At 43.6% G+C, this 26,422-nt stretch overlaps 1 protein-coding gene across 2 annotated transcripts in view; it reads left to right on the top strand.

Annotated features, from left to right (window-relative positions):
* Positions 1 to 26,422, top strand: part of LOC112814716 (uncharacterized) — a 696,136-nt gene that overhangs the window by 7,579 nt on the left and 662,135 nt on the right. For both annotated transcript variants that reach the window (XM_073882323.1, XM_073882324.1), the window contains exon 2: positions 7,167 to 7,463. In XM_073882323.1, the coding sequence (XP_073738424.1) occupies positions 7,335 to 7,463 (129 nt within the window). In that variant the 5' untranslated portion in view covers positions 7,167 to 7,334. The remainder of the gene's footprint in view (positions 1 to 7,166; positions 7,464 to 26,422) is intronic.

Here is a 26,422-nt window from a genome sequence, read left to right as displayed (position 1 = left end):
GTTGTTGCAAATGGCAAGATTCCATTCTTTTTTTTATAGCTGAGTAATATTCCAGTGTGTGTGTGTGTGTGTGTGTGTGTGTGTGTGTGCGTGCGTGTGCCACATCTTCATCCATTTATCTGTCGATGACACTGGGCTGCTTCCTTATATTGGCTATTGTAAATAATGCTGCAGTGAACATAGGAGGGCATGTATCTTTTTAAATTGGTGTTTTCATTTCCTTCTGTTAAATACCCAGAGGTGGAATTGCTGAATCATATGGTAGTTCAAATTTTTTTACGATTATTTATTTATTTATTTATTTATTTTTAAAGATTTTATTTATTTGAGAGAGAGAGAATGAGATAGAGAGAGCATGAGAGGGGGGAGGGTCAGAGGGAGAAGCAGACTCCCCGCTGAGCAGGGAGCCCGACGCGGGACTCAGTCCTGGGCGGGACTCCAGGAACATGACCTGAGCCAAAGGCAGTCGCTTAACCAACTGAGCCACTCAGGCGCCTTTATTTATTTATTTGACAGAGAGAGATAGCGAGAGCAGGAACACAAGTAAGGGAGTGGGAGGGGGAGAAGCAGGCTTCCTTCGCAGCAGGAAGACTGATGTGGGGCTCGATCCTAGGACCCTGGGATCATGACCTGAGCCGAAGGCAGACGCTTAATGACTGAGCCACCCAGGCACCCCATGGTAGTTCAATTCTTAATTTTTTTGAGGAACCTCCATACTGTTTTCCACAGTGGCTGTACCAATTTACATTCCCACCAACAGTGCATGGGGGTTCCCTTTTCTCTACATCCTCACCAACACTTGTTATTTCTTGTCTTTTTAATAATAGCCTTTCTGACAGGTGTGAGGTGGTATCTCAGTTGTGTTTTTGATTTGCATTCCCCAATGATCAGTAATGGTGAATATCTTTTCATGTGTCTGTTGGCCATCTGTATGTCTTCTTTGGAAATATGTCTATTCAGGGCTTCTGTCCATTTTTAATTAAGATTTTTTTTTTGGCATTGAGTTATAGGAGTTCTTTATATATTTTGGATGTTAACCCTGTATTGCCTTTTACAAATATCTTCTCCCATTCAATAGGCTGCCTTTTTGTTTTGTTGATGGTTTCCTTTGCTGTGCAAAAGCTTATTAGTTTGAGGAATCCCATTCTTTATTTTCACAAATAGTGTACTCTTGTTGCCAACCCCGTGTTTTTCCCAGTTCTGCTTAAATGTCAGCTTGCTTAAATGTTAGCATCTCAGAGAGGACTTTCCTGACCATATTATCAAAAGCAACTCCTTATCTAATAACTCTATCATGTCTCTCTGTTTTATTTTCTTCATAGCACTTATATCTGGCATCTTATTTAAATGTGTCAACCTGCTCAGGGCTGTATCCCCAGTACTTGGAACTCTACAGAGCACATTATAGATACATAGCAAATATTTGTTGAATGAACAAATGAGAAGTGTGCTTATGTCTGTGGCATGGATGCACCTGGACATTCAGCATCAGAGTCTCAGTAACACCTGACATCTTTGTTGAGTGGAAATCCTACACACTGGATGAAACGGTCCATTAGGTTCACCTTGCCTATACACTTACTGCCTTGGCTGATCTTTGCATGTGAGCTGTTCAGAGCAGCTAATGGGCGTTCCGTTTTACAGATGAGGACACTTTGCTGAACCCTTTGGTGAATGTTCCCTGTGACTGAGGCAGGCCACCAGCTGCTCCCAACTTCCAGTGCATGTTTTTCTGTAAGTTCCTGCCCTTGTGCTCTAGACTGCAGGCAGAGAAAGTGGAGATTAGACAGAGCATACTACCTGAGGAGTAAGTTTTCCAGAGGCTTAAAGTAAAATTAAAAGCAAAGACTGTGTCCAAAAAGAGACTGCAACAGAAAAGCAAAGCTCATTTCAAAGAAAGAGTATATATTTATTTTTGTAATGCCACAGTTAGAAGAAGGAGGGAGATGATTTGCCAAGATTTGGCATAGAGGTATTTCAAATGTTCCCTCCTGGAGCTTTTTTTTTTTTTTTTTTTAACTTTCGCTGGTCATTTTTTATGTGGTAGTTCAGAGATGGGGTTGCAATGGTGTAGACTCTTGGTTTTCTTTTAAATAAGTCGCTTACAGTTACATTCAGGGAGAATCAGGACTCCTCAGCGTCTGTTTATTGATTTTGCCTCTTCAGCTCAGGGCAGAATAAAGATGAAAAGGCAGCTCATGGGAAACAGATTTCTCTGCTTTGGAAGGAAGGTAACAGGGTGCGGGTGTCCCAGGAAAATAGGCCCGGCCAGCCTCTCCTTCACACACTCGTCTCAAGCCCTGTATCCTCCTTTGTTCTAAGCTCCTTGGCTGTTTCTGGCTTCGGCACAGCTGAACTAGTGAGAAAACAAGACTTAAATCAGCGTCCCGCATACTCATACACAATAAATATCTGGGAACAAAAGTGGTAGAATTCAGGCAAATTGGCAGGTAAACATGTATCTTTGAAATTGCCAGTTTAACTAACTTCTCTGCTAAAAAATCTGCTTTTGCCTCTGTAGACAGTGGAGTTGAAAAAACCATTTATGTGCACCTTATCATTTTATGATGTTCTTTTTAAAATGTTTATCTCAAATAGTCTTTGGAACTGGAAACAAAATCACTGATTCCTTCTCTACACACATCCCCTTCCCCAGGAGGTATCTTCAGCTTTCTGATTTAGTTCACTTTTAATAAAATATTGAATGCCATTTTTTCTAATTATTTCTTATTGAACGTACTCCTTAAGTCCCCTTTTTTCAAATAAAAAGAATAAAACCGACCATGTAATAGGACAATGGTTCTATCACTACTGATAATTATACATTTTGTTCTCATTGTAATTGCCCTGGTTTGAACTGTGCTTATTTTAGCAGAAAGCGTTCATTATTTTATCAACAACTGGCAGACCCCGCTGGTATTTACTGACTTTTCTTTAACCAAAACAAGGATTATAGCTCCTATCCATGGCTCAGCTGCTAAATCTTTGCTAAGAAATTTGGGAACCCCTTTTGAATGAAACACTGTACAAAGCTTTAAGCACTCTTTGCAACTGAGTTGTATTAAATGATAGACAAAAAAAGCCCTCTGAAGAATTGGTGCTTAATTACAACTTAATTAGCATAATTATGCATGCTAATAGCATCTCAAATGAATAGCAGTTGTCAGGAGGTTGGGACCATCTGTAAGAATGTCGGATTAATACATCATTTTTTATTTCTAACAACGCTGTAACTCTTTCCCTGAAAGTGATTTTCATTAATCAAGTTCATTTTTATTATATAGAAAATTTGGCATTTTTCATTATGGGCCATTATCTGTTTCCCCATGCAGCCCTAATACAATACTAATGAGCCCCTGTGTGGCTGGTCCACACTGACAATGGTGGTACAGGTGTATTATTATAATTGTTACAAACAGCACAGTGTACCTCTGGAGTAGCCGAGTTCTAATCTCCCGGCACCCGCGTTTCCACTTGGTACCTCCCCAGGGCCTAGTACAATTTTCAGAGCTTTATGAAAAACATACATGTTTGTGGTTACAAAGAAGCTATTTAAAGAGAAAGAGGCCTGCGATTACCTGCAGCCAGGATGCTGTTTTGCTGAGAATCCCTTTTGTGGAAATAGAAAGCTTTGGGGGCAGAGAGGAGGTCTGTGCTTCAACCAGCCCCACTGCTCTGGGGAGGGGGTTGTAGGCAGCGTCTGTGAGGCCCGGGCAGGCACTGCAGAATGGCTCCCTTCCGTTCGGCATCACTCATTGCTAAACATGGTCATAAAACCGCAGGGGGGACATGTGTCTTCATGGTTCTTAGCCCCAAGAAGCACCCCAAATGGCAATCTCGAAATCCACATCTGGATCCACGCACACATGCTGCAGCAGGCCCTGTAAATATCTATCTGCCTTGTCTCTGAGCTGCTCTTTACTTTTAACTTTGGCTTTCACTTGTTTTGAGGTTGATCCATGCTCCACCTCCGGCCCTGAACCTCTACTGGCCCTCTTCCTGATACACAGCCACACAGGCCCTTTTGATTCTGTTATTTTCAGAGGAGCCTCACCTGTTTCTGCGTCCACGCTATGTGCAGGGCTGACACTCAGGAAGCTCTGCGGAGGGGCAGGAGGGCCCTTCAGTGCTTTTTATCCATTTCCAAGCTCAAGAAGAGCAGCCGCCTCACCTCCGTGTGCACGCGAAACAAAATGGCTACAGCTTTATTCCAAACCTTAGTAGAAGGAGGCTGCTGGCTGCATAGACAGGCTCTGTGGTCCAGAGGTGAATAAAGAGCCATGTCTTTAGCATCACAAGCTACATGGGGACTGTGAGGGTGTTCTATGTGGGGGCAGTGATGTGTGTTTATACCTTGTGCTGGCAGATGGGAAAATGGGGGGTGCAGGAGAGAGGGTTTCATGGCCTTGGTGTGGTCAGAAGGGTTAGGACAGGCTGTAGGCATCTCCCCCAGTTAGGAGCCTCAACAAAGGTGAGTCTGTCAGACACTGCGACCCTGCACTGATCCCACGGACGGGGAAGCACACTGTGTGTGAATCATGTAGGCTGTGGAGGAGCAGGGATATTGCATGTGACATTCTTATGCTAACACAGTTACTTGTTGTTTATGTGGTTTTCTTTTGTGTGGTTTTTTTTCGTTTGTTTGTTTTTTGTACTTTGCTAAGTCTGGCAATCCAACTCCAGAGCCAGAATGCCTGGCCTTGAATCCTGGTCCTGCTCTTACAAGCTGTGTGACTCTGGGCAGCTTATTGAACCTCTCTATGCCTTCTCTCCTTTATAAAATGAAGATAGTTCTACCTACTTTAGAAATTTGTTGGGAGAATTAAATGATTTTTAACAGATTACGCTTCTAGAACAGTATCTGGCAATAAGCACTCACAAAGTGATACCTGTTAATATTGTCTCCCTGGAACTGGGGGCAAATTGGTGGCCTCTATTCTATATCCAAGTTTATTGTGTTTCTGATCACCTGTTTGTCTCTATCTCCACAGTGTTAGACATTGAATATTTTTAAAACCAAAAAGTTTCACAAGCCCTTGAGGCTGGCTGTTGTTTGCTGAAGTCTGAAGATCAGGTACAAGATGCCACTTGTGGTTTAAATGCAAAACATGAGGGCAGCTGTTGCAGGCGGGGGAGATCAGAGGTGGCGCAGAGCAGTGGTTCTGAGCACGAGCTCTGGAGCTCAAGAAATCTGGGTTCTCAAGTTTAATTACTAGCAGCGGGATCTTCCACAGGCTTATTGAGATGACCTCCCGTGTCCTTATTGGCAAATGGAGTTACTCATTGTTACTGCTTCATGGGGCTGCTGGAAAGACCACCCGAGATATGTGTGGATTGCTCAAAGCAGTGCCTGCAGTGTAGACAGACCTACCCCCTAACCACAGCCCCCAACCCCCCAGCCTAGTGGGAAATAGCCATGGGCCTAGATTCCTGCCCCACATCTGCCACTTACTAGCTGTGGGCCTCTGAACAAGTTACTCAGTCTCTGTGCCTTGGTTTCCTGCTCTGTAAATGGGATAATGGTAGTACTGGACAGCACTGAGTGGCGATCATGTGTGCTATTAAATACAAAGCACTTAGGACTGTGCCTGGCACTTAATTAGTCATCAGCATAAGCTGTTGTGGTTTTCAGCTGCTGTGATGCCTTATCTCCTGCAAACTCTCCCCTTGTTGGAGGGGTAAGGCCCGGGTTCCTTGCCAGAGTGAATTCCGGGCAGGGCATCTGTACAGAGCTTGCCTGACTTACAGCGAGCTGCCACTGGGAGATGCACTGTGTCCGTGACAGCTCCAATCAGCCCCGAACAAAAGAGCACCAGGCAGTCCTGCCGAAAGCCTTTGCTGGGGGGACACAGGGTTCTTCTGAAGGTCATAGGCAGTGGGCTTTTATTGTTTTTGTTGTTTACGGAATGGCCTGCTTTGTGCTCAGGTACCCATGCATGCACACGCGCGCGCACACACACACACACACACACCATGGCCACTGGCCTGGGAGGGTCCAGGTGTGCTGTTTGCTCCTTCTGCCCCTGTGGGGTCACCTTGAAGAACACAAGTGTGACCTGAGGGAAGACCTCTTCCACCACACTCGAGAAGGGAGAGATCTTGTATCTTTCTATTAGATGGGTTGAGAGTAAAACCCATTGAAAACTGTTAGACCCTTGTTAAGTGCTTGCTATTCACTCCATCAGTTGTTCAGGCATTCGTGGACTCTTTAGCAGACGTTTAATGAATTGCTTTTTTCTGCAAAGGGAAGACTCATACAGTGGGACTCTCAGGGGTTTAGGGTTTGGTCCTCAGTGGAGCTTTTGACCCTAGTGGAGGAGACAGACAGTACATGAATACTCTGAAGGCAGAAGGGTGGTCGCGGGGAAGGAGGAAGCAGGCACAGAAGCCAGGCTGAGGCAGAAACTGGGACAGAAGATTTCTACTGGTTCTATACAGAGGCACTACGAATACTGGGCTGTGCTAACATCCCGTGCCTGATTTAAAAATGTCCATCATGCACAAGCCTGCCATGTACTACCAGGGTCTTGTCCTCCAGACCTGTACTGTGACTGTGCCCTTGGCATAGATTTGAGAAACAAAAAATTAGAACCAGGATGCTCATTAATAAAAGAATGGTAAATAAATGATTGTATAAGCAATGGGATATTATGAACTCGTGAAAAAAGAATAAAGTAGATCTCTGTATGGTGACAGGGAAAGATCTCAAAGCTCTTCTGTTGAGTGAAAAATACCAAAGGCAAAAGGAGTTTGGAATGTTCCCCTTGGTGGAGAGAAAAGGAGTTATACACATAGGCATGAAATAACATACAGTGAATAATGCTTGCATTTAAAGGCAGGGCCTTTGTTCGGGAGTTTGAAGGAGACTTAACTTCTTCGTATAGGCTGTTGTTATGCTTTCATTTTCCCCTGTATGTGCACATTAATTTTTCAGTCGAGGAAAGGGAAGAGCAGAGAAAGAAATCAGTCCTCTGCAGTGAGGCCAGAGAAGCCTGTCCAGGAGAGCAGGCTGCATGCCTGGCGACTGTGGGGAGGGAGTACATCTATAGGCCTGCAGCCTGAAAGAGTCCTTCCAAACTTTTTCTCAAAGATCCTATACCTTGTCAAATCTTATCATTGGTAGAAGCACCTCATTGCTCATTTCCCAATATTGTGTTGTCCCACAGGAGTGTTGACGGAGCTTCAGACGTGAATGAAATTTGTATCCATCTGTCTTGTTCCTGGAACCAAACTAGTTGGGGATAGAAGAAAGTGGATTTCCTAATCCACTTCCAAGAAGCATCTCTTCTTAAGACTTTCTAATCAGAAGAAAGTTCAGTTCACAATCAGCTTGCATGAGTAATAATCCGTTGTTTTGCTACCACCCCTCTGAGACTGGATCCAGGGCACACCGGACTTTCTCTTCCGAATCGCTGGAAAACACAGCTTCTGCCCCAGCTGGGTCAACGTGCATGCAGCTTGGGGTGAGTCCTCTTCCCTCCCCAGCCTTGATTTCCTTATTTGTGAAAGGGAGGGTTGCCCCCTGTCCCTGCTGGGACCCCAGTCACTGAGGCTGTCCTATGGTTTTATGAAACTTAATGAGAAACAGAGAAGAGGTGCAGGAGAGATTCTTCTAGCCTGTGGATACCAAGATGGTACACTTGCTGGTTGTATCTGTCTATACCAGTTTTTGGCTTACATATTTGGCTCATTTAAAAAACAACAACGCTGAGTTCAAATGAGGTTTTCTGCCTCCCCACTGTTTGGACCAGGACTGGTGTTTATGACCCATGTGGATATATTTGCTCTGGATACCCTGCGTATGGTGGAAAGGGTACTGGCCCTAAGGCTGCAGAGAAGCATTAACTCATTCTACTTTTCCCACAATGCTCTCTGGCCCCTGTCAGGCCTCCCAAGGGTTGTGATCTTCCAATTCCAAAGCCAGAATGTTTTCTAGCTGGTGTTTCTGAACTGTATATAATGTTACTTAAAAAAAAAAAGAAATTCTTTAAAATGCTTAGAGAGCGTGGGGGTGGGTATGGGTAGAGGAGTGGCGGGTGCTATTCATTAGAATTCCTATAGAGTAATCAAATCTTTTCATTCCAAAGGGTGTTATTGCCTGGAAATTAATATTAGATCTGATTTTGAAATAAACCTAATGATGATGACTTTTGGGGGGTATATATATATTTTTTGCTATATTTGCATAAAGTCCTTTTCTCAGCTTGGCATATGGAAGTTAAAAATATGAGTTCTGTCCTTAAAATTCTTGTTGGCATATTATCCAGCAGAAAAGGTAATTGCTTGCTGTGACCACGGATAAGGAGGCTAACTTAATGTCCTTTGAAATGTTGCTTTTGAAATTAAATGGTCTTCTATGTGCAGAAGGCCATGGGCTAGTCAGTGGTGGGAAGGCTCAGAGCCCTGGCTGTCTAGAGCCTTTGGGACTTTCCTAGAGGCCAGTGCTGGATGTGGCGGAGAGGTCAGCTTGGCATAGTACATTTTCACAGGCCTTTATCCCTCATCTTCTGAGCCACAGCATCACCTCTGGTATTTTCTGATTCCCCATCGCTGTCCACAGGATGAAGTTAGTGCACACACGATATGGTGTTTCATCCTATATTCATTACCTATTGCTGTATAACAAATTACCCCAGAATGTAGTGATTTCAAATAACAAACTGATTATCTCAGTTTCTGTGGGTCGGCAATTTGGGAGTGACTTAACCAGGTGGTTCTGTTTGGGAGTCTCTCCGGACTTTCATTTTCTTCCCCTTTTCTTTGTACACCATTTTCTTTTTGCTTATAGTGCTTTCCCTTAGCTTTCCTTCATCAGGAGGCAAACTCCTATACATCTTATAAAACCCAGATTAAATAATCTTTTTATCTTCTCACTCTGACTAGAAATTGGCTACTACCTCTAGGCTCCCATGACATTTGGACATTTCTCTATTACAATGAGATTTTCTGATTTTTTTAATGTGTGTGTGCATGATGTCTAGATCTGAAGTATCCATTATGATAGATAGTAGCCACATTTGCCTATTTAAATGTGAACTTAAATTGAAATAAAATAATAAATTCAGTTCCTCAGTCACACAAGCCATGTTTTAAATGCCAGTTAGCCACACATGGCTGATGGCTACTGTGTTGGACAGTGTAGAAAAGTCTTCCATCATCATAGATAGTTCTATTGGAAGCATAGTCTAATATGTTACTTCTTTTAAATCTGGGGTTCTGTCTTCTTCATCCAAAAATCTGTTTTTTTTTGTTGTTGTTGTTGTTTTTGTTTTTGGGTTTTTTGTTTTGTTTTGTTTTGGTTTGGTTTAAAGCATTAAGTATTTGACCTGTTCACCTTTGTATTGCCTGTGTCTGACATAATATTTGCTTGAATAAACAAACTGGGAAAGTGGTTTCTGGAACTTTTCAGAACTTTACACCAAACACTGAATGTCATCCCTGGAACTGAATGAAAAAGGGATGGTGTGGTTGTTAGTGTTAATTGATTAGCTCAGTCCGTGTTACAATACCCTTCTCGAGTGTGAAAACAGGATACAGTGGCCATTGGGAAATGTAGGTATAAGTCTGCTGTGGAGTTCCTAGGGGTTCTTTTGCTTTTCCAATACTTTTGTTGTCACAAAGACCTTTTATGCCATATGATAAGGTATCACTCTTTTTCATCTCTACTGGAATACAAGTGTGATGGGTGGGGCTGCAGCAGCCATTTTGTGGCTGTGAGGTGATGCGTGAGCATACTGAAAAGACAGAGCAAATGATAGGGAAAGGTGAGCATAATCCTGTGCAGGTTTCTTGTTATGGAAGGACCACATTTCTCCAGGTTTCTTGTTGTACCTGGAGTACATCCTTGGTTTTGCAGATATTGTGGTTGGATTTTATATTACTTGCAGCCAAATGCAATCCTAATGAACACAGATAGAATGAGTAGAAACACCAATTACCTTTGATTACAAAGGTAAGGGGGATTCTTTTCCAACCTTAGTGCTTAGGAATTCCAGCCACTGGAAACACAGCAGCTGAAGATAACATTTCTTGCGAGATTATCAAATAAAGAATTGGAGACTGGGCTCACTGGAAGCACTGGAATGCAGTCCTCCCCAGGTTTGAGGAGTGTGGTGCTCTACTTGGTTGCTCTACTTTCAAAGTCTTCCAGAAGCTTTCAGGAGGTGTTGTCACTAGGGCTGTTTCCTGAGGAGTGCCCCAGAGCACCTGTACCCACATTGGCCAATGAGACCTGTGCAACACACCATCAACTAAGGGCCAAGCCAGCTCTGGACGCTGGACGGTCTTCTCTCGTTCCAGCCTGGTACAGAGCCTAGAAATGAGCAGAGAAGTTTCTGGAATGACTTTGGAGTCTTTCATTTTGAACATTTCTCATATTACACTTTTGACTTCAAGCAGGCTAGAGAAAATATTTTGTTCTGGCTAAACAGTAAAGTTTGTCAATGGGTGAGGATTCCAAATATAACATTGTGTTTATCTCACTCAGATCTCCTGTGTGTCACATTTGAATGTGTCAGTTAAGTACTTAAGTCCATTGAAGGAATGATGTGTGGTGTGCTTATCGTCCAGGGGAATAAAGACACCTGTTGATATCACATAGAAGGGACAAACTTAGCCATAACTGTCAGACTCCATCCTTAGCATTCTTAGCCACAGACTTTTGTTTGGCGACTGGTTTGCAAGGCTTTGAACCTTTCATTGGCCCAGAACAGCAGAGTGACAGCAAGCTAGATTTCAATCAGTGTAACTCGTGATTTGCCAGTATTTTGAACAATAAATTGCTAGCTAATAAATTTCCCATAGCTTCCTTTGTAAATGCCAGCTAAGGGCCTAAACATTCCATGTAGATTTAATTACACATTTAGTGTTCCTGTAATTTTGAATTAATTACATGCCAAACAGATTTATGTTCTGTGTACTTAATAAACCTCCGTAAGTGCCCTTTTAGCAATCAATTGGTATTTAGGACCCAGTTTGTATTTTAAAAATAATGGTTCATGTTGCTGTGTCTTGTTGTTCCTTCCATATGTTTGGGTGTTGATAGAATTAGAGGCACCAGATGTTGATACTGAAATGAAAACAGAGTCACTGGTGGATAGCGGGGTTTGGGGGTGTATGAGGTGAGGAAGGGGATGAGCTCGTACTTGGGCTTCAGAGAGCCAAAGGGACTTCATCTGCTGGTTTGGGCTTTGGCATCTGTCTCTGATCATGGTGTGGTAGAGAGCAGATGCTGTACTTGGGGATAGAGATGAATTGCAGGGAGGTGCAGTGTCCGTAACTGTTTCCAGGTGGCTGGCATGCCAGTGGTCACTAGAGAATTTTATTTTTTCTTAAGGTGCTGCTTCTGACTGGGTTTTTTCTCAAGACATTCTTATTTCCAAGCTTATTGGGAATCTTGATTTTATTTATCAAGTTTCCTCCATGCCCTGCACTGCCCTAAGTGTTTATATGCCTTGTGTTGATGATTCCTGATTTCTCGTTACAACCCTCTGTGGTGGAGACACGGGTGGGGGACCATTTGTGTTTAGCAGATGAGGAAACTGAGACCCAGAGTCGCTTGCCAAGGTAACTGTGAGTGTGGGATGAAGTGGGAATTCAGACTTGGTAGAGTACACAGATGTCTGACATCTTTAACTGAATTTTTATTTTAAATTTTGTTTTTAACCTCCTGACTTAGTCTGCTTGGGCTGCTATAACAAATCACCACAGACTGGGTGGCTTAAATAATAGAACTTTATTTCTTACAGTTCTAGAGGCTGGAAGTCAGAGATCAGGGTGCCAAGCATGGCCTGGTTATGGTGAGAGTGCTCTTCCTGGCTTGCAGATGGCCACCTTCCAGCCCAGTGCTTGCAGGTGGAGAAAGAGTGCAAGCCCTCTGGTGTCTCTTCTTTTAAGAGCTGTAATCCCGGAGCTGTATCTCGTGACCTCATCTAAACCCACCCACTTCCCAAAGACCTCATCTCCAAATACCATCACCCTGGGGAGTAGGGCTTCAACATATGAATTTGCAGGGGGGTGGTGTGTGTGCTGGTCACAGTTTCTTCCATAGCACCTCCTGAAATGGCTGATGATAAGTCAGATTGGAGGAAAAATCCAGAATCAGTGACCTCTGGAATCTCTCAGGTTTGCATGATCTCTACTAGCAAACATTTCAATATGTGCTGCGGAGCCACCTCTCAGTGAGGACGCAGCCACCACTTTTCCTAAGAGCCTTCAGGAGAAGTTCTCCTTTAGAGCAGAACTGGAAGAGGCAGGCTCTGCCCTCGGTAGTGAAGATAAAAGTGGCCCAGCAGGGGAATGCAGAGGCAGGTCGGGGTGACTAGAGGAGGGCAGCGGTGAAATGAAAAAGCAGCTCCTGGGGGCAGGATTGGAATTCTACATAAAACAGAGTCCCAAAAGTTCTCCCTGCGCAGAGCCAATGTCTGATTTCCCTTGTTGTCAGAGGTCAGGGAGGCTGGTTTACAAGCACGGGATAAAGGATGCTGCGCTATCACTAAACATGTTCTGTTCCGCTGTGGGCGAATGTCCTTCAGGCAGGTTGCACCCACCTACCATCCCTGCTCTGCCTCCTGCAGAAAGATGCATGCATGCAGGAGCAGCTCCCTTCTCTGACCACCTCCCACCCCTCTGATGGGACTAGTGAACTCTGTGAAGTAAAGGGAAAAACTTGCCATTTTGCTTGTGTTCTCTCTTTATCCAGAAACATCCCCAGGCCTGTGAAATTAAGCAGAACATCATACGGCCACCATTATTGCTAGGTAATTGACTATGTATCCCGAGTGAAACAAAGGTGGCCACAGAATGGTAAAGTCTATTATCATTTATTAATGGTGGTTACAGAACATAGCAGAACAATTTATAAATTGAATTTTTAAATTGAACAGCTTTCTACTTATATTTTTAAAGGTTGGAAGCAGATGTATGGGATAAAGCATGTGATTTTTAGCTGGTGACACGGTACATACATATGTTTTTGGAGATTCTTTTTAAATGAATTCTTTGTTAGGCCACCTTTATGGGGAATCTTGTTCCTTTGAATGAAAGCTGCTAAATGTGCTCATTCTCTCTGGTCTGCTTTGGGTGAACAGATATGGCAACTATCATGTGTCTGTATGTGGTCCGTAATGTGCATTTTATCCACACACACGTGTGTGTCCTTAAACGTCAAAAGAGTACATGTAGAGACATGATAAGAGACGTAAGGTAAAGCCAGGAGAAGGCCAGCGCTAACCTCATGAGACTTTTTCATCAGTAAATGTGCCATTTTGGTCCTGAAATGGAAAGAGATTGCCAAAAATTCAGGGAAAAGATCACCAATATCAGAGCTTTCATTGGAGGATGGTTTAGGCTTTGCTATCTTTTGAAGGCATTTTTATCTTTAATGAGAGAATGTTTAACTTGACACTGCTGATTAGCTACAACCACATAACTTATGGTGGGCTGAATGAGTTCTCCAATTTTTTTAGGATTAGAAAGCTCTTTTCTAACACTTAGAATGAATAAGTAGACTAATTCGGTACCATCTGTGAGCTCAAAAACATGTTGGCTCTTTCCATTCATTCGTGTTGTGGGCACACACCTCAGTGGTTGTGGGAGATCTTGTTTCTTCCATGATTTTATAACTCATGAGACTCTCATTAATTTATATTCCAAGTCATACTTTCACCTACATGGTATCTCACGATCTGAGCCAGAAGTGAAGGTGACCTCTAGGGGGATGGTCCGAGAGCCCTGTTTGGTGTGTGTTGTTTTGTTTTTACGACCACATGACTTAGCTGGTTCTCACTAAACCTGCTACGCTCCACAGAACTGCTTGAAAGACACAAAGCTGAGCGCGATTGTCTCCTTTCACCCGTTTGAGTAGTTACAGCTATTTGTTGGCCACACAAACCATTCTGCTCTTCACCCCCTTCCCCAAACACCCTTTCTTTACCCCTGATGTTTGGGGCCCAGGAACGTTCAGTGTTTTATACAGATGTTGCCTCATGCATGATAAATACAATGCGCGATTGCACAGCTGGAATTCCCGCAGACCCTCTGCTCAGCCAAGATTCCCTCCTGTCAGCTCCTCCTCTCTGCTATGGAATCAGCATCGCGCCCTTCCCTTTCTGTGTTTCCATTAATTTTTCCTTCAGCACATCTGATTTCGATTGCAGGGTCTCTGGGTAGAGCCCTGATTAGCTTTTCTTTTGGAGTTGGTCCTCATGTTGCTTACAAAATGAGTGCAAATCATGAAAACGGTCCTAAACAAAATCCACTCGCTGGAAATAGTGTGGGGAGAGAATATTGTGGCGGGGTGATGCATATTTGAAAACTCGCTGAGTTGGAAGCCGTTTGCCAGAGATTCTACATAAACAGTGGTGATTGTCAGGACTTATCTTTCTTGCAGTATTTATTTCTGCTAAGAACTATTGAGCAGACTGTATCTGGAAGATTCTGTCTCCTAAAAAAAAAAAAAAAAGAAAGAAAAAGAAAACCCATCATCCTTCTGAGGCATCCCACTTCTAACTTCCCAGCCCACTCAGCACTGACTTGGAATTTTTGGCCCCAATCGAAGCTTTTGTGCCTTTTTACATAATGGCTGGGCCCCTCTGTGCAGGGAGGGGTCGAGTGACAATTTTCTGCATTGTGTCTGTGTTCTGTGACTGGGTCAATAGTACATCCCTGAGACTAGGAAAAATAGCTGTGGATGAAAACAAAACCATCATTTAAAATCCCCACAGTCACCCCCACCCGCTGTGGATGGGCTGACATTTGGGAGCCAGCACCCAGGCTCTGGCAGAACAGTGCTGAGGACACACTGGGCCAGCATCATTGAGGCAGAGGGAAACAGATTCCCAGCCCCCTACCCACCCCACCTTCTCCATTCCAGCCAAACTTCCTGCTTGGTTATAAATATTTAAAGCTATAGTCAACAAAGTATAAAGACAGGGAAGTTAGGAAACCTAATCCTGTCTGCAGTGCCTTCTGTGTCCTATGGCCTGCCTCGTCTATCCTTCAGAGTAAGGTCGATGGCACACAGCACAGAGCAGACTGATGGAGACCTTGAGAGTAGGCTCTTCTCCTAAGAAGGCCGTCAGCCCTAGTGAGTGGCACATACCTTTCATCTTATGATTCTCCCTCTGCTGAGAGTCGGATATGGACCAGTTTGCCAGAAAAAAACATTCTGAAGCAGCTTGCTCTTACAGATCTTGCTTTGGATACTCTTAGTTCAACAAGCATGTTATGAGCACTCTTTGCTGGATTTGGGGGATGCAGAACTGAAAAGACATAGATTCTCCCCTTCAAGAACTCACATTTGTAGTACAGAGTGATATATGCTCAAAGATGGGTCATTGGGAGGCTTATCAAGATATACACAAACTGCTGGGGGGCTTAAAAGACCGATTCTTTCATTCACCCAACAGGTGCAGGTGCCCGCTATGTGCTAGGTATTGGGGGGTCAAGGACGAAGTAAGGATGAGTGAGGAGAAGCCTCCACCGAAGGGGCTAACTTTGTTGGATCTCAAAAGATGAATAGGAGTTTTCTAGGTAAAAAAGTAGATGAGGATTGGGGAGAGGACATTCCTGGCAGAGGGAAGTCAAGGACAAAGGTGTGCAAGTGGCTGGGGCATGACTAAGGAATAGGCAGAAACCCCATGAGGAGTTTCCCCAGGTACATGAGTACATGATAGGTAAAAACCTTATAGACCAAGGAAAACACTTTGGATCTTAATCAAGCTGGAGACTCTGGTTCCAGGGCCATGCCATCAGAATTAAGTATGTTTTAAAAAATTGTTCCACCCAGATGGAAGTTCTTTTCCCAATTCTCACAAATACCTTGTATATTATTCACCGTCTTGTGAAAACATGGAACTTGGCTTGCTGCATCCCTCACCCAAGGGGCAGAACCCCTTGTAGGGTGGAGAGAAGCAGTTTCTTCCTATCTTGGCTTTGCTGTGGAGCTGACTTTGCCTTACCTGCCTGTCTACACAAGCAGCACACGGGTTCTTCTGGCAGGGCGGATGCTGTCTGCACTCTGCAGAAGTGAGGCCCAGGAGAGAGCAAGTTGCACAGGTCCTGCTCTGGGTTAGCAAAAATGGATGCAACTGCAAGTCATTACACTGCAGATGTCTTCTTTAGGACAATATTGGTTAAGGGCAAATTGAACAATTGCAGGGTAAACCCTGACCTAGAGATCAGTTTCTAGCTGAGGCAGGTGTCCTGTTTTCCTGAATAGAGCTGTCCTCCTAATAGGGGGACAACCCCAAGCCTTAATTTTAAAAGATCCTCTTATTCAGCTGCAGCAAAACTTGAGTTGGATAGCTTTGAGCAGTTTTTATGAATGATGCATGAAGTTGCTTTAGAAAATAATTTTTGTTTTTACTATTCCCTCAGTGAAAAATTTCTAATTCTTTACTCAGCCTAAGCACATTGGAGTTTACAGAGCATTCTCATATATGTATTCTTCACAGGAACTTCCTGATGGGCAGGGGCAGAGATTCTTAAGCCCATTACATGGGTGAGAAGACACCAAGTCAGAGGGATCTGGGGCTTATGTTGGCATGTGACTGATTTTAGCTAATGTGCTTCCCCAGGAAGTGTGGGGTGGCTCGTAGGGCTTGAACGAGGCCCTCTAGGGATTTGAACTCTGATCTCAAATCCTGATGCAAAAATTTGATTGGGTGCCTTGCCTGAAGGTTCTCGGGCTGAAAGGACTTCATTTGAGGCTGAGGAGCTGTGGCTTCACAGGCACATTTGTATGTTGGAAGCAGATGTGTGATTTGGGTCCCGATAGCTCTGAGATGGCTCTGTGATTGCATCCACAACAAGACACTGTCTTCTGTCCTTCAGTGTAGGGTCAGTCCCCTGGCTCGACAGCTGTCCCTGGTGGAGGTAAAGGACTCACACGTGCTTGAACTCTCAAAAATAATCAGCTGGTGATCCTGCCCTTTGGTGATTGAATGGGAGAGTTAAGTGTGTTGCTGTGATTTAGTTTTATCCTTTGAAGTCACCTGTAGTAACTCTGTATGGCCTCAAAGAGGCTCCTTAAGACTTTGGAAGTTGGCTGTTTTGATTCCCGGGTGGTATCGTATTCATCTCAAACATCAGTCCTCTCCTCTCTGCCCACACAGAGAGAAGTACTTGGAAATCCTTTTTTCTCCTCTTAATCACATTTGCCCGTGACTTATTTTTGAGCTCTTCGCTGTACGTGGCCTTATTTCTCGTTCTTACCCAGTGTTGCTGTTTCCTGGTCACCCTTCTGAAATGTACCGTGGCATGCACGCTGGGCTTGCGATGGCTGGGCTGTGTACTTGGAAACCCAAAAAGATGAGTTGTTGCCAGTTGTGTTCAGTCCTGCAGGATCTGTGGGGCCAAAGGTGGAGTCACTGTGTGTGTTCATTCCATTTTTCACAAGGCCTGTCACGTCTGTGCCTGTTGTTCCTCTCCCCGTGATAGAGAAGTGACAAAGGGGCCTGGTTTCTTTTTTTTTTTTTTTAAAGATTTTATTTATTTATTTGACAGAGAGAGAGAGAGAGAGAGAGACAGCGAGAGAGGGAACACAAGCAGGTGGAATGGGAGAGGGAGAAGGAGGCTTCCTGCAGAGCAGGGAGCCCGATGCGGGGCCAGGACACCAGGATCATGACCTGAGCTGAAGGCAGATGCTTAATGACTGCGCCACCCAGGGGCCCCAGGGCCCTGGTTTCTTAGATAGTTCCAAAGATTGCAGTCCAAGGCTAAGACAGTGCGTGTGCACGCACGTGTATGTGTGTATTCTCACCTCCATCCACACATATATAGTTGCTAGTATGATACAAAGTTCTGGAAGCTGTTGTAAAGTTGGATCACCCATGGATTCCCATTACCAGTTTGGATCTAAAATGGTAATAATTTTATTAGAAAGTGAGGAGACCTTAATCTACTCAGTAATACATTTCTGTAGGAAAGTAGCTCCAAAGGAAACCTACTTCCCTTTATCCAGGAATCACGAATCCCTGGCTTTTCCTGGATTTTTTCTACCAGAATAGAAATTGTTCCCCGAACCTTTTCTGGAGGACAGCTGGTGTGGGAGGACAGGGTGGGGTGAGGGAACTATTCCCTGAGAAGGCTTTCATGGAAAAAAAAATGTGATTCTCAAGATGAGAGCCTCTCTGAAGTGACTAACTTCTTCACTGAGTAAGATGAGTGGTCCTGGATGAGTGTGTGTGGAAGGGGGAGCACGTTCGGGGACCGAGGCCCATTTCCTGGACACCATGCTTCCCTGGGCCATAGACACTGCTAACCTCAGACTTAATGCCTGGGGAAAAATCACCAGACTCTCTTTGGAGTTGTCTTTTGTTTTGTTTCTTTAAGAAGATTGCCCAAGTGGTGGGCAAGTTGGGAAAGCAATATGGCTTAGCGGGCTCTGGTGACAGAATGACTGGGTCAAGCCCTAGTTTCACCTGTACTAGTTGCCTGACCTTGAGCATGTGATTCCATCTCTCATGCCTCTGTTTCCTCTGCCTGCACAGTGAGAATAACATTACCTGCCTGTGACAGGCGGAGAAGGGACCCCCCCCCCCCCCCCCCGCCGCCCACAGAGTTATCCATGTCCTAACGCCCGGAACCTGTAAGTTTTAGCTTATTTGGAAAAAGAGACTTTGCAGATGTGATTAAGTTAAGGATCTTGAGAGGGGGAGATGATCCTGGGTGATCTGGGTGGACCCTTAATGTCATCACAAGGGTCCCTCATTGAGGGAGGCAGAGGGAGATTTCACCGAAACACAGAGGAGAAAGAAATATGAAGATGGAGATGGAATAGAGAGAGACATTTGAATACACTGTCCTTGGAAATTGGAATGACGCCACAAGCCAAGGAATGCCAACAGCCAATGGAAACCTCAAAAGGAACCAGCTCTGCTTACACCTTGATTTTAGCCAACAAGACTGATTTTGGACTTTTGGTTTCCAGAGCTGTGAGAAAACACATTTCTGTTGTTTAAAGAAATTTGTGGTGATTTGTTCCAGTGGCCACATGAAACTAATACACACTTTCATGGTGTTATTGAGAGGATTAAATAAGATAATGCATGTAAAACATTTTGCATAATGCTTGGTGTTATATAGCAAACTCTCAATAGGTATTAACTTTATTATGTTTTGAAGCTGGGAGGAAGATTTACATACAACAATGAAAACTGATTGAGGGGGTCAAAAGGGTGGGTGTCAAGTCCTGGCTGGCTCACTGTCACTTGCAAGCTGAGTTTCTGTTTTTCTTCTTTGGCAAGAGGAGGCGACAAAGTCCTGCTCTGGTCTCCTCTCCAGGGCTGTGAGGATCAAATCAGTTAATGAACGTGAAAGCACTGTGCACGTCACCCACGTAAACTGTTAAGCTGGGGTTAGAAAGACTGGGACCAAACTGAAGCAACGTGGCAGAGGGCTGGTGGGAGCTTTGTTCCTTTGACTCTGTGAGGTGAGGTCATCTCTTTCAGCTTTTGTTCCTGCCTTTCTGAGCTCATTTGCTGGGTTTCCCCCTAATCCCGGCCCCTTCTGCCCTGAGTAGAGCTTCAGATGACAAAACTCCAACAGTCGTGAGCCTCCCCTGGGGCATATTTCTTCTGGTTTCCATTTTTAAGAAGCATAAACACAAATAAAAACAAAACCCAAAATACACTTATCTTAAAAAGGATTTGCAGTGCCTGCCATAAAGATGAGGTCAGTGGATTCCAATTTAACTTTACTAAGGGGTTGAGATGTTTTCAATGTATTTTTCAGGCCAGAGACCCATGAGACCCAGCAAAGGGTGTCAACTTAGATGGGAACAAGTCAACCTTTGTCAAATGCTTGAAAGTGGTGAATTCATCTGTAAAGATACCCAGCCTCCCAGGAAATGTGCTGTTTTAGCCTGGATAGCAAAGGACAACACACAGGATGAAAACAAACTATTTCTGGCCTTGATTTGCTTTGCTTTTTAATGATTTTTCCAGTAAAATCCTTATACTCCCTAAGATGGTCAAAGGTGTATGTTGTGAAGACAGCCCATTGCTGAAGGACTTGGCAGATTCCTCCCGTCCATTTATTCTAATCTTGTCACCCCCTGGAAAATAAAGGACCCCGTTCACATGCCTTCATTGATTTAGCAAAAATGTTTCAAAAACGCCGGCGTTCCAGGCATGGTGCTAGGCACTGGGGGAACAATATAGAACACAATGCGTGTGGGTTCTCTGAAGTTAGGATTTGAATTGGGATAACAACATTAACCACACAGTGATACAACATTGACACATTACAACTGCGCTATACAGGGGAGCCTTTCCAATGGAGATTGGTCTTGCCAGAGATGTTGAGCACTCAATTCAGGAGACATCCAGGGAAACATCAAACCAAAAGAAGGGGAACACATTAGATTCAGAGACAATAGTGTGTTCAGGGGCCCAAAAGTGGGAATAAATATGGCTTGACATGTGGGAGGAACCAAGAGGAAGCCAGTATGGTAGAGAACAGAGGAAAGAGGAGAGTTGGGGATGAGGCTGAAGGAGTAGTGGTGGCCAAAATGGAGGTCTTGTTGGCCATCATAGGGTACACCATATTTGGGGAAGATTTACCTCCCTGGGCACACTTTCCTGGAGGTGCAATAGTATGGACCTTCGCCTGTGGGCTCCCCAGGGCATTCTAGTTCCCACACCAGTCCTGCCAAGGCAGGACCATTAGAAAGTTGACTCTCAAAGACACGTAGCCTGTAGTGGAACCCAGCTCAATGCCAGCCTGGAACACAGAGTCTGGAGAGTATACCTGCCAAGTCCAGTCTACGTCTCTGTTTGGCCTAGTCCATGTGTAAGTGTTTACCTCTTTTTCCCTGCAGATCTAAATCTCTATTCTGAACTCAGCAAGGCTTGCTTTGGCCTTGAACTCCTCTCTGTCTCTAGTTTGTTCATTTACTCAGTAAGTATTTATTGAGGACTTATTTCGTGCCAGTACTGGGCTAGGCACTGGGGATACTGTGCTGGCATGCTTCCTGCTCTAGAGAAGCTTCCAGTCCAGTGTGTGGGGGTGGGCAAGAGCTTGGCCCCTCTGCAAGCACTTACCACTTTCCCCTTTGCCCATTGTCCAAACCTCCTGCTGCCACCCTCCATGGGTTGCTACCACCTTCCTTCACTAGTCACAGGAGCTTGCAGATAGGCCAGACTCTAGACCATTTGCAGTGCACTGCAGTAGTCCTCCCTGTAGTGGGCCGGGGTTAGTTCCTAGTCTGGTCCCAGGTCCATTCTCTTGCATCTTGGGTGCCTAGTCACAGCTTCAGGCTGGAGCTGAGACACCAAAAGTATCTTGTGGAGGTACGCCACCCTGCGGTGTGACTCCAGGTGCCCAGAAAGGCCGTCTTTCTTGTTATTTCCCTGTGGGCACAGGTCTTCTGAAGGCAGCCTAAGTACCTTCGAACAGCAGCATATTCCCACTTGCCAGCAGTTAATGAACTGTTCCCGGTGATGGTTAATGCCCTGTGAAATCAGTCATTAATTGTAGAAACAACTGATTTCAGAGAGATCATGACAATTATGAACCGTTTATGATGGCAGAGGCATAAGAAAACACACTGCCATGTTGCCCATTCGTCACAAGGGAAAGAGTCTGCCACATGACTTTGAAGTTGTCTAACAAGGAGTGGTCATGGGCTGCTGAGCCTCCTGCAAGCATACTCTTAAAGCGCCGGCTACAAAAAAATGAAAGTTCGCAACTACATTCCTTGTGGGGGGGAAAGTACACCTGCAGAAGGCCGGCTGAAGGAGGCAGCATTGGATAATGGATAAGGCTGCTCTCGGTGGTGGCCTTTCTTGGTCTGGTGGCTTCAGAACTGCAGTCCCAGAAAACGTATTGGGTCAGTGAGATTCTCCCCGAGGTCTCTGGGCTGGCTTCTGAAAGTGAAGATGCTGAGACTTCATCTGTTTTGTTTCTGGGGAGAATTGAAGAGAAGCTGGCCCCATTGGCGGTGATGCCTTCATACCATGCCCATTCATTTGTTCTTTTAATAATGCAGGTTTCCCTCCTGGCATTCAGAGACCAGTCCCAGTAACAGGAATGGTAATAGTCTCTCTCTCTCTCTCTGAGCTGACCCTCACAACACTGGTTAAAATTTCCAGCTTTCCACCTGCAAGTCTCCCAGCTCCTTCTGGAGCCCAGAGAATAGCTTGCGTAAACTCGTGAAGAGGTCTTTAAAGACCTCTGTCCTCCTGTTCTTGGCAGGAAAGCTGTGGGTGCCCCTGCTTAGTTGCTGGCCCTGCGTTCACAGGCACTGGGTCCTCTCCCCTGTGATATCCACAGAGGATGGTGAGCACAAAAGGTTTGGAAGCAGCAGAATAGCAGGACCATTATTCTGTTTTACAAAGGTCAGCTAGGTCATGATTGCAGAAGGATGCTGGTGCATGCTTGGAGCAAGGTGGTTTATAACATTGAAATATTGGAATTGCCTTATATGATCAACAACATAGGATTGGCAAAATGCATTTTGGTACATCAGTAGGTGGAATTGCAGCATTTAATATGATTATTAAAATCTGTGCTTATTGACTTGGGAAATATGCTCACAGTGTATTATTGAGCGAAAAAAAGCAGGCAACCAAGTATGCACGATCCCATTTTATGGAAAATGTGCATACCTGTGGTTATGGGCATGAGAGTGAGTCTTTACTGATACACCCCAACATGCTAACCATGATTATTCTGGGAGATGGAACGTGTCTTTTAAATTCTTTCTTATACTTTTGGAGAGTGTCTAAATGTATTGTAATGAGCATGTCTTTGTCTTATGTAAGAAAAAAACTTTTAATTTAATTAAAACCTGTTCTATTTTATTTATTGTAATATAATTATATCCTATCAGGATTTCCTAAAGTTCTTTACATGACTTCATTACCTGCCCTTATTGGCCAAATTAAGGCAGAATACTATTAGAAAAATAAAAAAAATTAGATTTGGAAAATAAAAACTCCAAATTTATTTATTTATTTATTTATTTATTTATTTATTTATTTATTTATAAGATTTTATTTGAGAGAGAGAACACAACAGTGGAGAGGGGCAGAAGGAGAAGGAGAAGCAGGTTCCATGCTGAGCAGGGACCCCAACGTGGGGCTCCACCCCAGGATCATAATCTGAGCTAAAGGCAGACACTTAATCGACTGAGTCACCCAGGTGCCCCTCCAAAGAATTTTAAAGATCAAGTTGTAAAAGTTGAAAAATAAATGACTCACACATTTTCTGGATTATAAACTGAAAACAGGTATCACTGGGAGGGGAGCAGTGTTGGCTTGAAGCAGAGGTAGGGGCACAGAGCAGGGTAGCAATAGCCGAATGGAAATAATGCTTTGGCAGTGATGGTAGGTGCAGGCGCTATCTATACAAGGCTGTGTTGTAGCCACTGAAGTGATTTGTGGCCAAACAAGTCTGAGAATTTGTGACCTGACAAATTTTCACTGGCTTAAATTTAGATTTTTCTTGAATCTCCTTTTTCCTGGTAATCTGTCCTGTCTCTAATTGTTGGTGGAGTTCTGTCTGGTCCCTTGGCTGAAAATGGGCTGTCCCAGATACACAACGATGTGATTGTCATTTCCATGACTCCTTCAGTGAGGTGTTTTCTTGTTAAACACCAGTACATCATTTTAAAATACTGCAGCACAGACTACTGGGTATTTACCCAAAAGATACAAATGTAGGGATCCGAAGGGGTACATGCACCCCGATGTTTATAGCAGCAATGTCCACAATAACCAAATTATGGAAAGAGCCTAGATGTCCATCAACAGATTAATGGATTAAGAAGAGGTGGTATATAGATACAATGGAATATTATGCAACCATCCAAAGGAATGAAAGCTTGCCATTTGCAACAACGTGGTTGCAACGACGTGGTTGGAACTGAAGGGTATTATGCTGAGTGAAATAAGTCAATCAGAGAGACATGTATCATCTGACCTCACTGATATGAGGAATTTTTTTTAATTTTTTTTTTTTGTATGAGGAATTCTGAATCTCAGGAAACAGGGGTTTGCTGGAGTGGTGGGGGGTGGGAGGGATGGGGTGGCTGGGTGATAGTCATTGGGGAGGGTATGTGTTATGGTGAGCGCTGTGAATTGTGTAATACTGTTGAATCACAGACCTGTACCTCTGAAACAAATAATACATTATATGTTAAAAAAAGAAAAAAGAAGATAGCAGGAAGGGAAAAATGAAGGGGAGGAAATTGGAGGGGGAGACGAACCATGAGAGACTATGGACTCTGAGAAACAAACTGAGGGTTCTAGAGGGGAGGGGGATGGGGGGATGGGTTAGCCTGGTGATGGGTATTAAAGAGGGCACATCCTGCATGGAGCACTGCGTGTTATGCACAAACAATGAATCATGGAACACTACATCAAAAACTAATGATGTATGGTGATTAACATAACATAATAAAATAAAAAAAACCCAAACAAAAAATAAAATAAAAGAAGTTATTTCTTTAATGAAATTTGATGCAATGTGCAAAACCTAAAATTTGAAATCAATATGGTGAATCTAGGTTTTATCTAAGTTATGAAGAACCTGGAAGGAGGGAGCAGGAATTATTTTAAACAAGTTGAATAAAATGAAAAAATTTTAAAAAGTTATCTTAGGTCTGAATATAAATGATAATATATATACATTTAAAAGTATCTTTATAATCATCAGAGAATTCTGAAATCAATTCCACAGCATAAGAGGCATCAATATCATTCTATTAATGGTTGAGCAAAAAACATATTTAATTCACAAATCCTATTTTTTTCTACTAAAAAATTCCTATATTCTTTCAGAAGTTCCCTAGCTTTGGGAAGATATTTTATAAATAGAACAGTAAAGTGAAATGAATGCAAAATTTATTCTTATTGATGTAGACATTCTGCTAGTAAGAATGTTGCAAGACCCAGGTCAAAAGGAAAAACCAGAGAACTCCCCAGATTATCCCTTTACAGAGTATCTTCTTTACCAGTGATGAAGGCAGTCCCTTCTTCACTAGCTGCACTAATGCAGCTTTAAAGTAAGTTCCTTCATTGTTTCATGTTACCTGTATTTTATCTCTCCAGAAAAATTTCAGGCTTTTGAGGGCAACCACCCTTTGCTCTGTTTCTCTTTTCTTTCCTGCTATTTTGGTTGTCAGGATTGCTGGGGACATGACAGGTACGTTAGCATTATTTTTTTTTTTTAAGATTTTATTTATTTATTTGACAGAGAGATAGCGAGAGCAGGAACACAAACAGGGGGAGTGGGTGAGGGAGAAGCAGGCTTCCCGCCAAGCAGGGAGACTGATGTGGGGCTCGATCCCAGGACCCTGGGATCATGACTTGAGCCGAAAGCAGACGCTTAATGACTGAGCCACCCAGGTGCCCCCTTTAGCATTATTTATTAACTGGGCAAAAAAGAGTCAGATTCAGAAAAGAATAAGTTTTATATGACTTGCCAACTCCAGTTGATTGATAACAGCTTCTTGGAGTCCCAGGTTAAGAAAGATTTTGAGGATCCCTGGGCTCCACAGGAAGAATATTGTGGTTGATGGGTAATGTCTGCCAAGGGTACAAGAGTGGTGGTACCTATACTGTGTTCAGTCCCTGGTCCTGAGTCACCACACCTCAGAGATCTCTGTTATGTAAGATAACCACATTATTTAAGCTATCTTTAATTGATTTTTCCTACATGAAGCTAAAAGCATCCTATATTACATAGTCTCCTATTCACCCAACCCCAAAACTTCAACAGAAGCTTTTTTTCTTTTGACTCATAAATTATGATTTTTTTCCACTTAGGAATGTGTTTTAATGAAACACTATGTAAGATACAGAGCTGGAAAAGTTCTTGAATATTGATTCTTTTCCTTACTAGTTGAGTAACTCTGACGTAGGTTTTCTTAAAGCTCGCCAGTCTCCTATTTTCTAATTTCTAAAAATAAGACAATGTATATCTCACAGAAATACTGTGAAAATTTGATAAGATCCCCAAGCACGTGCATGGCTTACACATAGCAGGTGTACCGCTCAGCCAGGTCAGTCTACTCTGACCTCCCCAGGGAAGGGGCAGCCTCAACCACTCCATAAAAACATCCACTTTGCTTGGTCACTGGAGCTCAGTCAACATCTCCTCACACAGAGCTCTAGGAGCTCTGGAGTGAGGGAGTGGACAGGCTTTGCCTTTGGACTGATGGATTTCTTCACGCAATTGTTGGGTGGTTCTGGCATCCCATCCTCCTAGCTCTGGTGCAGCTAAAAGGCAATCTAACCAGGAAAAAAAAAAATCAGTGCAAACTAATATGCAATTTGCAAACCTTCTGAGAGTAGATACGCTTGATACTTCCGAAGATTTTGGTCTTATTTTGTTACTGGGGCTCCTGATAAAGAGAGATGAGTTGTTCCAGGGCCAAAAGAAACCCTTACATTTAAATTAAAATTTAAAGCTTTTC

This window comes from Callorhinus ursinus, unplaced genomic scaffold (genome assembly GCF_003265705.2).
Source record: "Callorhinus ursinus isolate GAN/ISIS: 27379988/994484 unplaced genomic scaffold, GSC_fseal_2.0 scaffold46, whole genome shotgun sequence".
NCBI lineage: Eukaryota > Metazoa > Chordata > Mammalia > Carnivora > Otariidae > Callorhinus > Callorhinus ursinus.
This window is presented reverse-complemented; position numbering and strand designations above follow the sequence as displayed.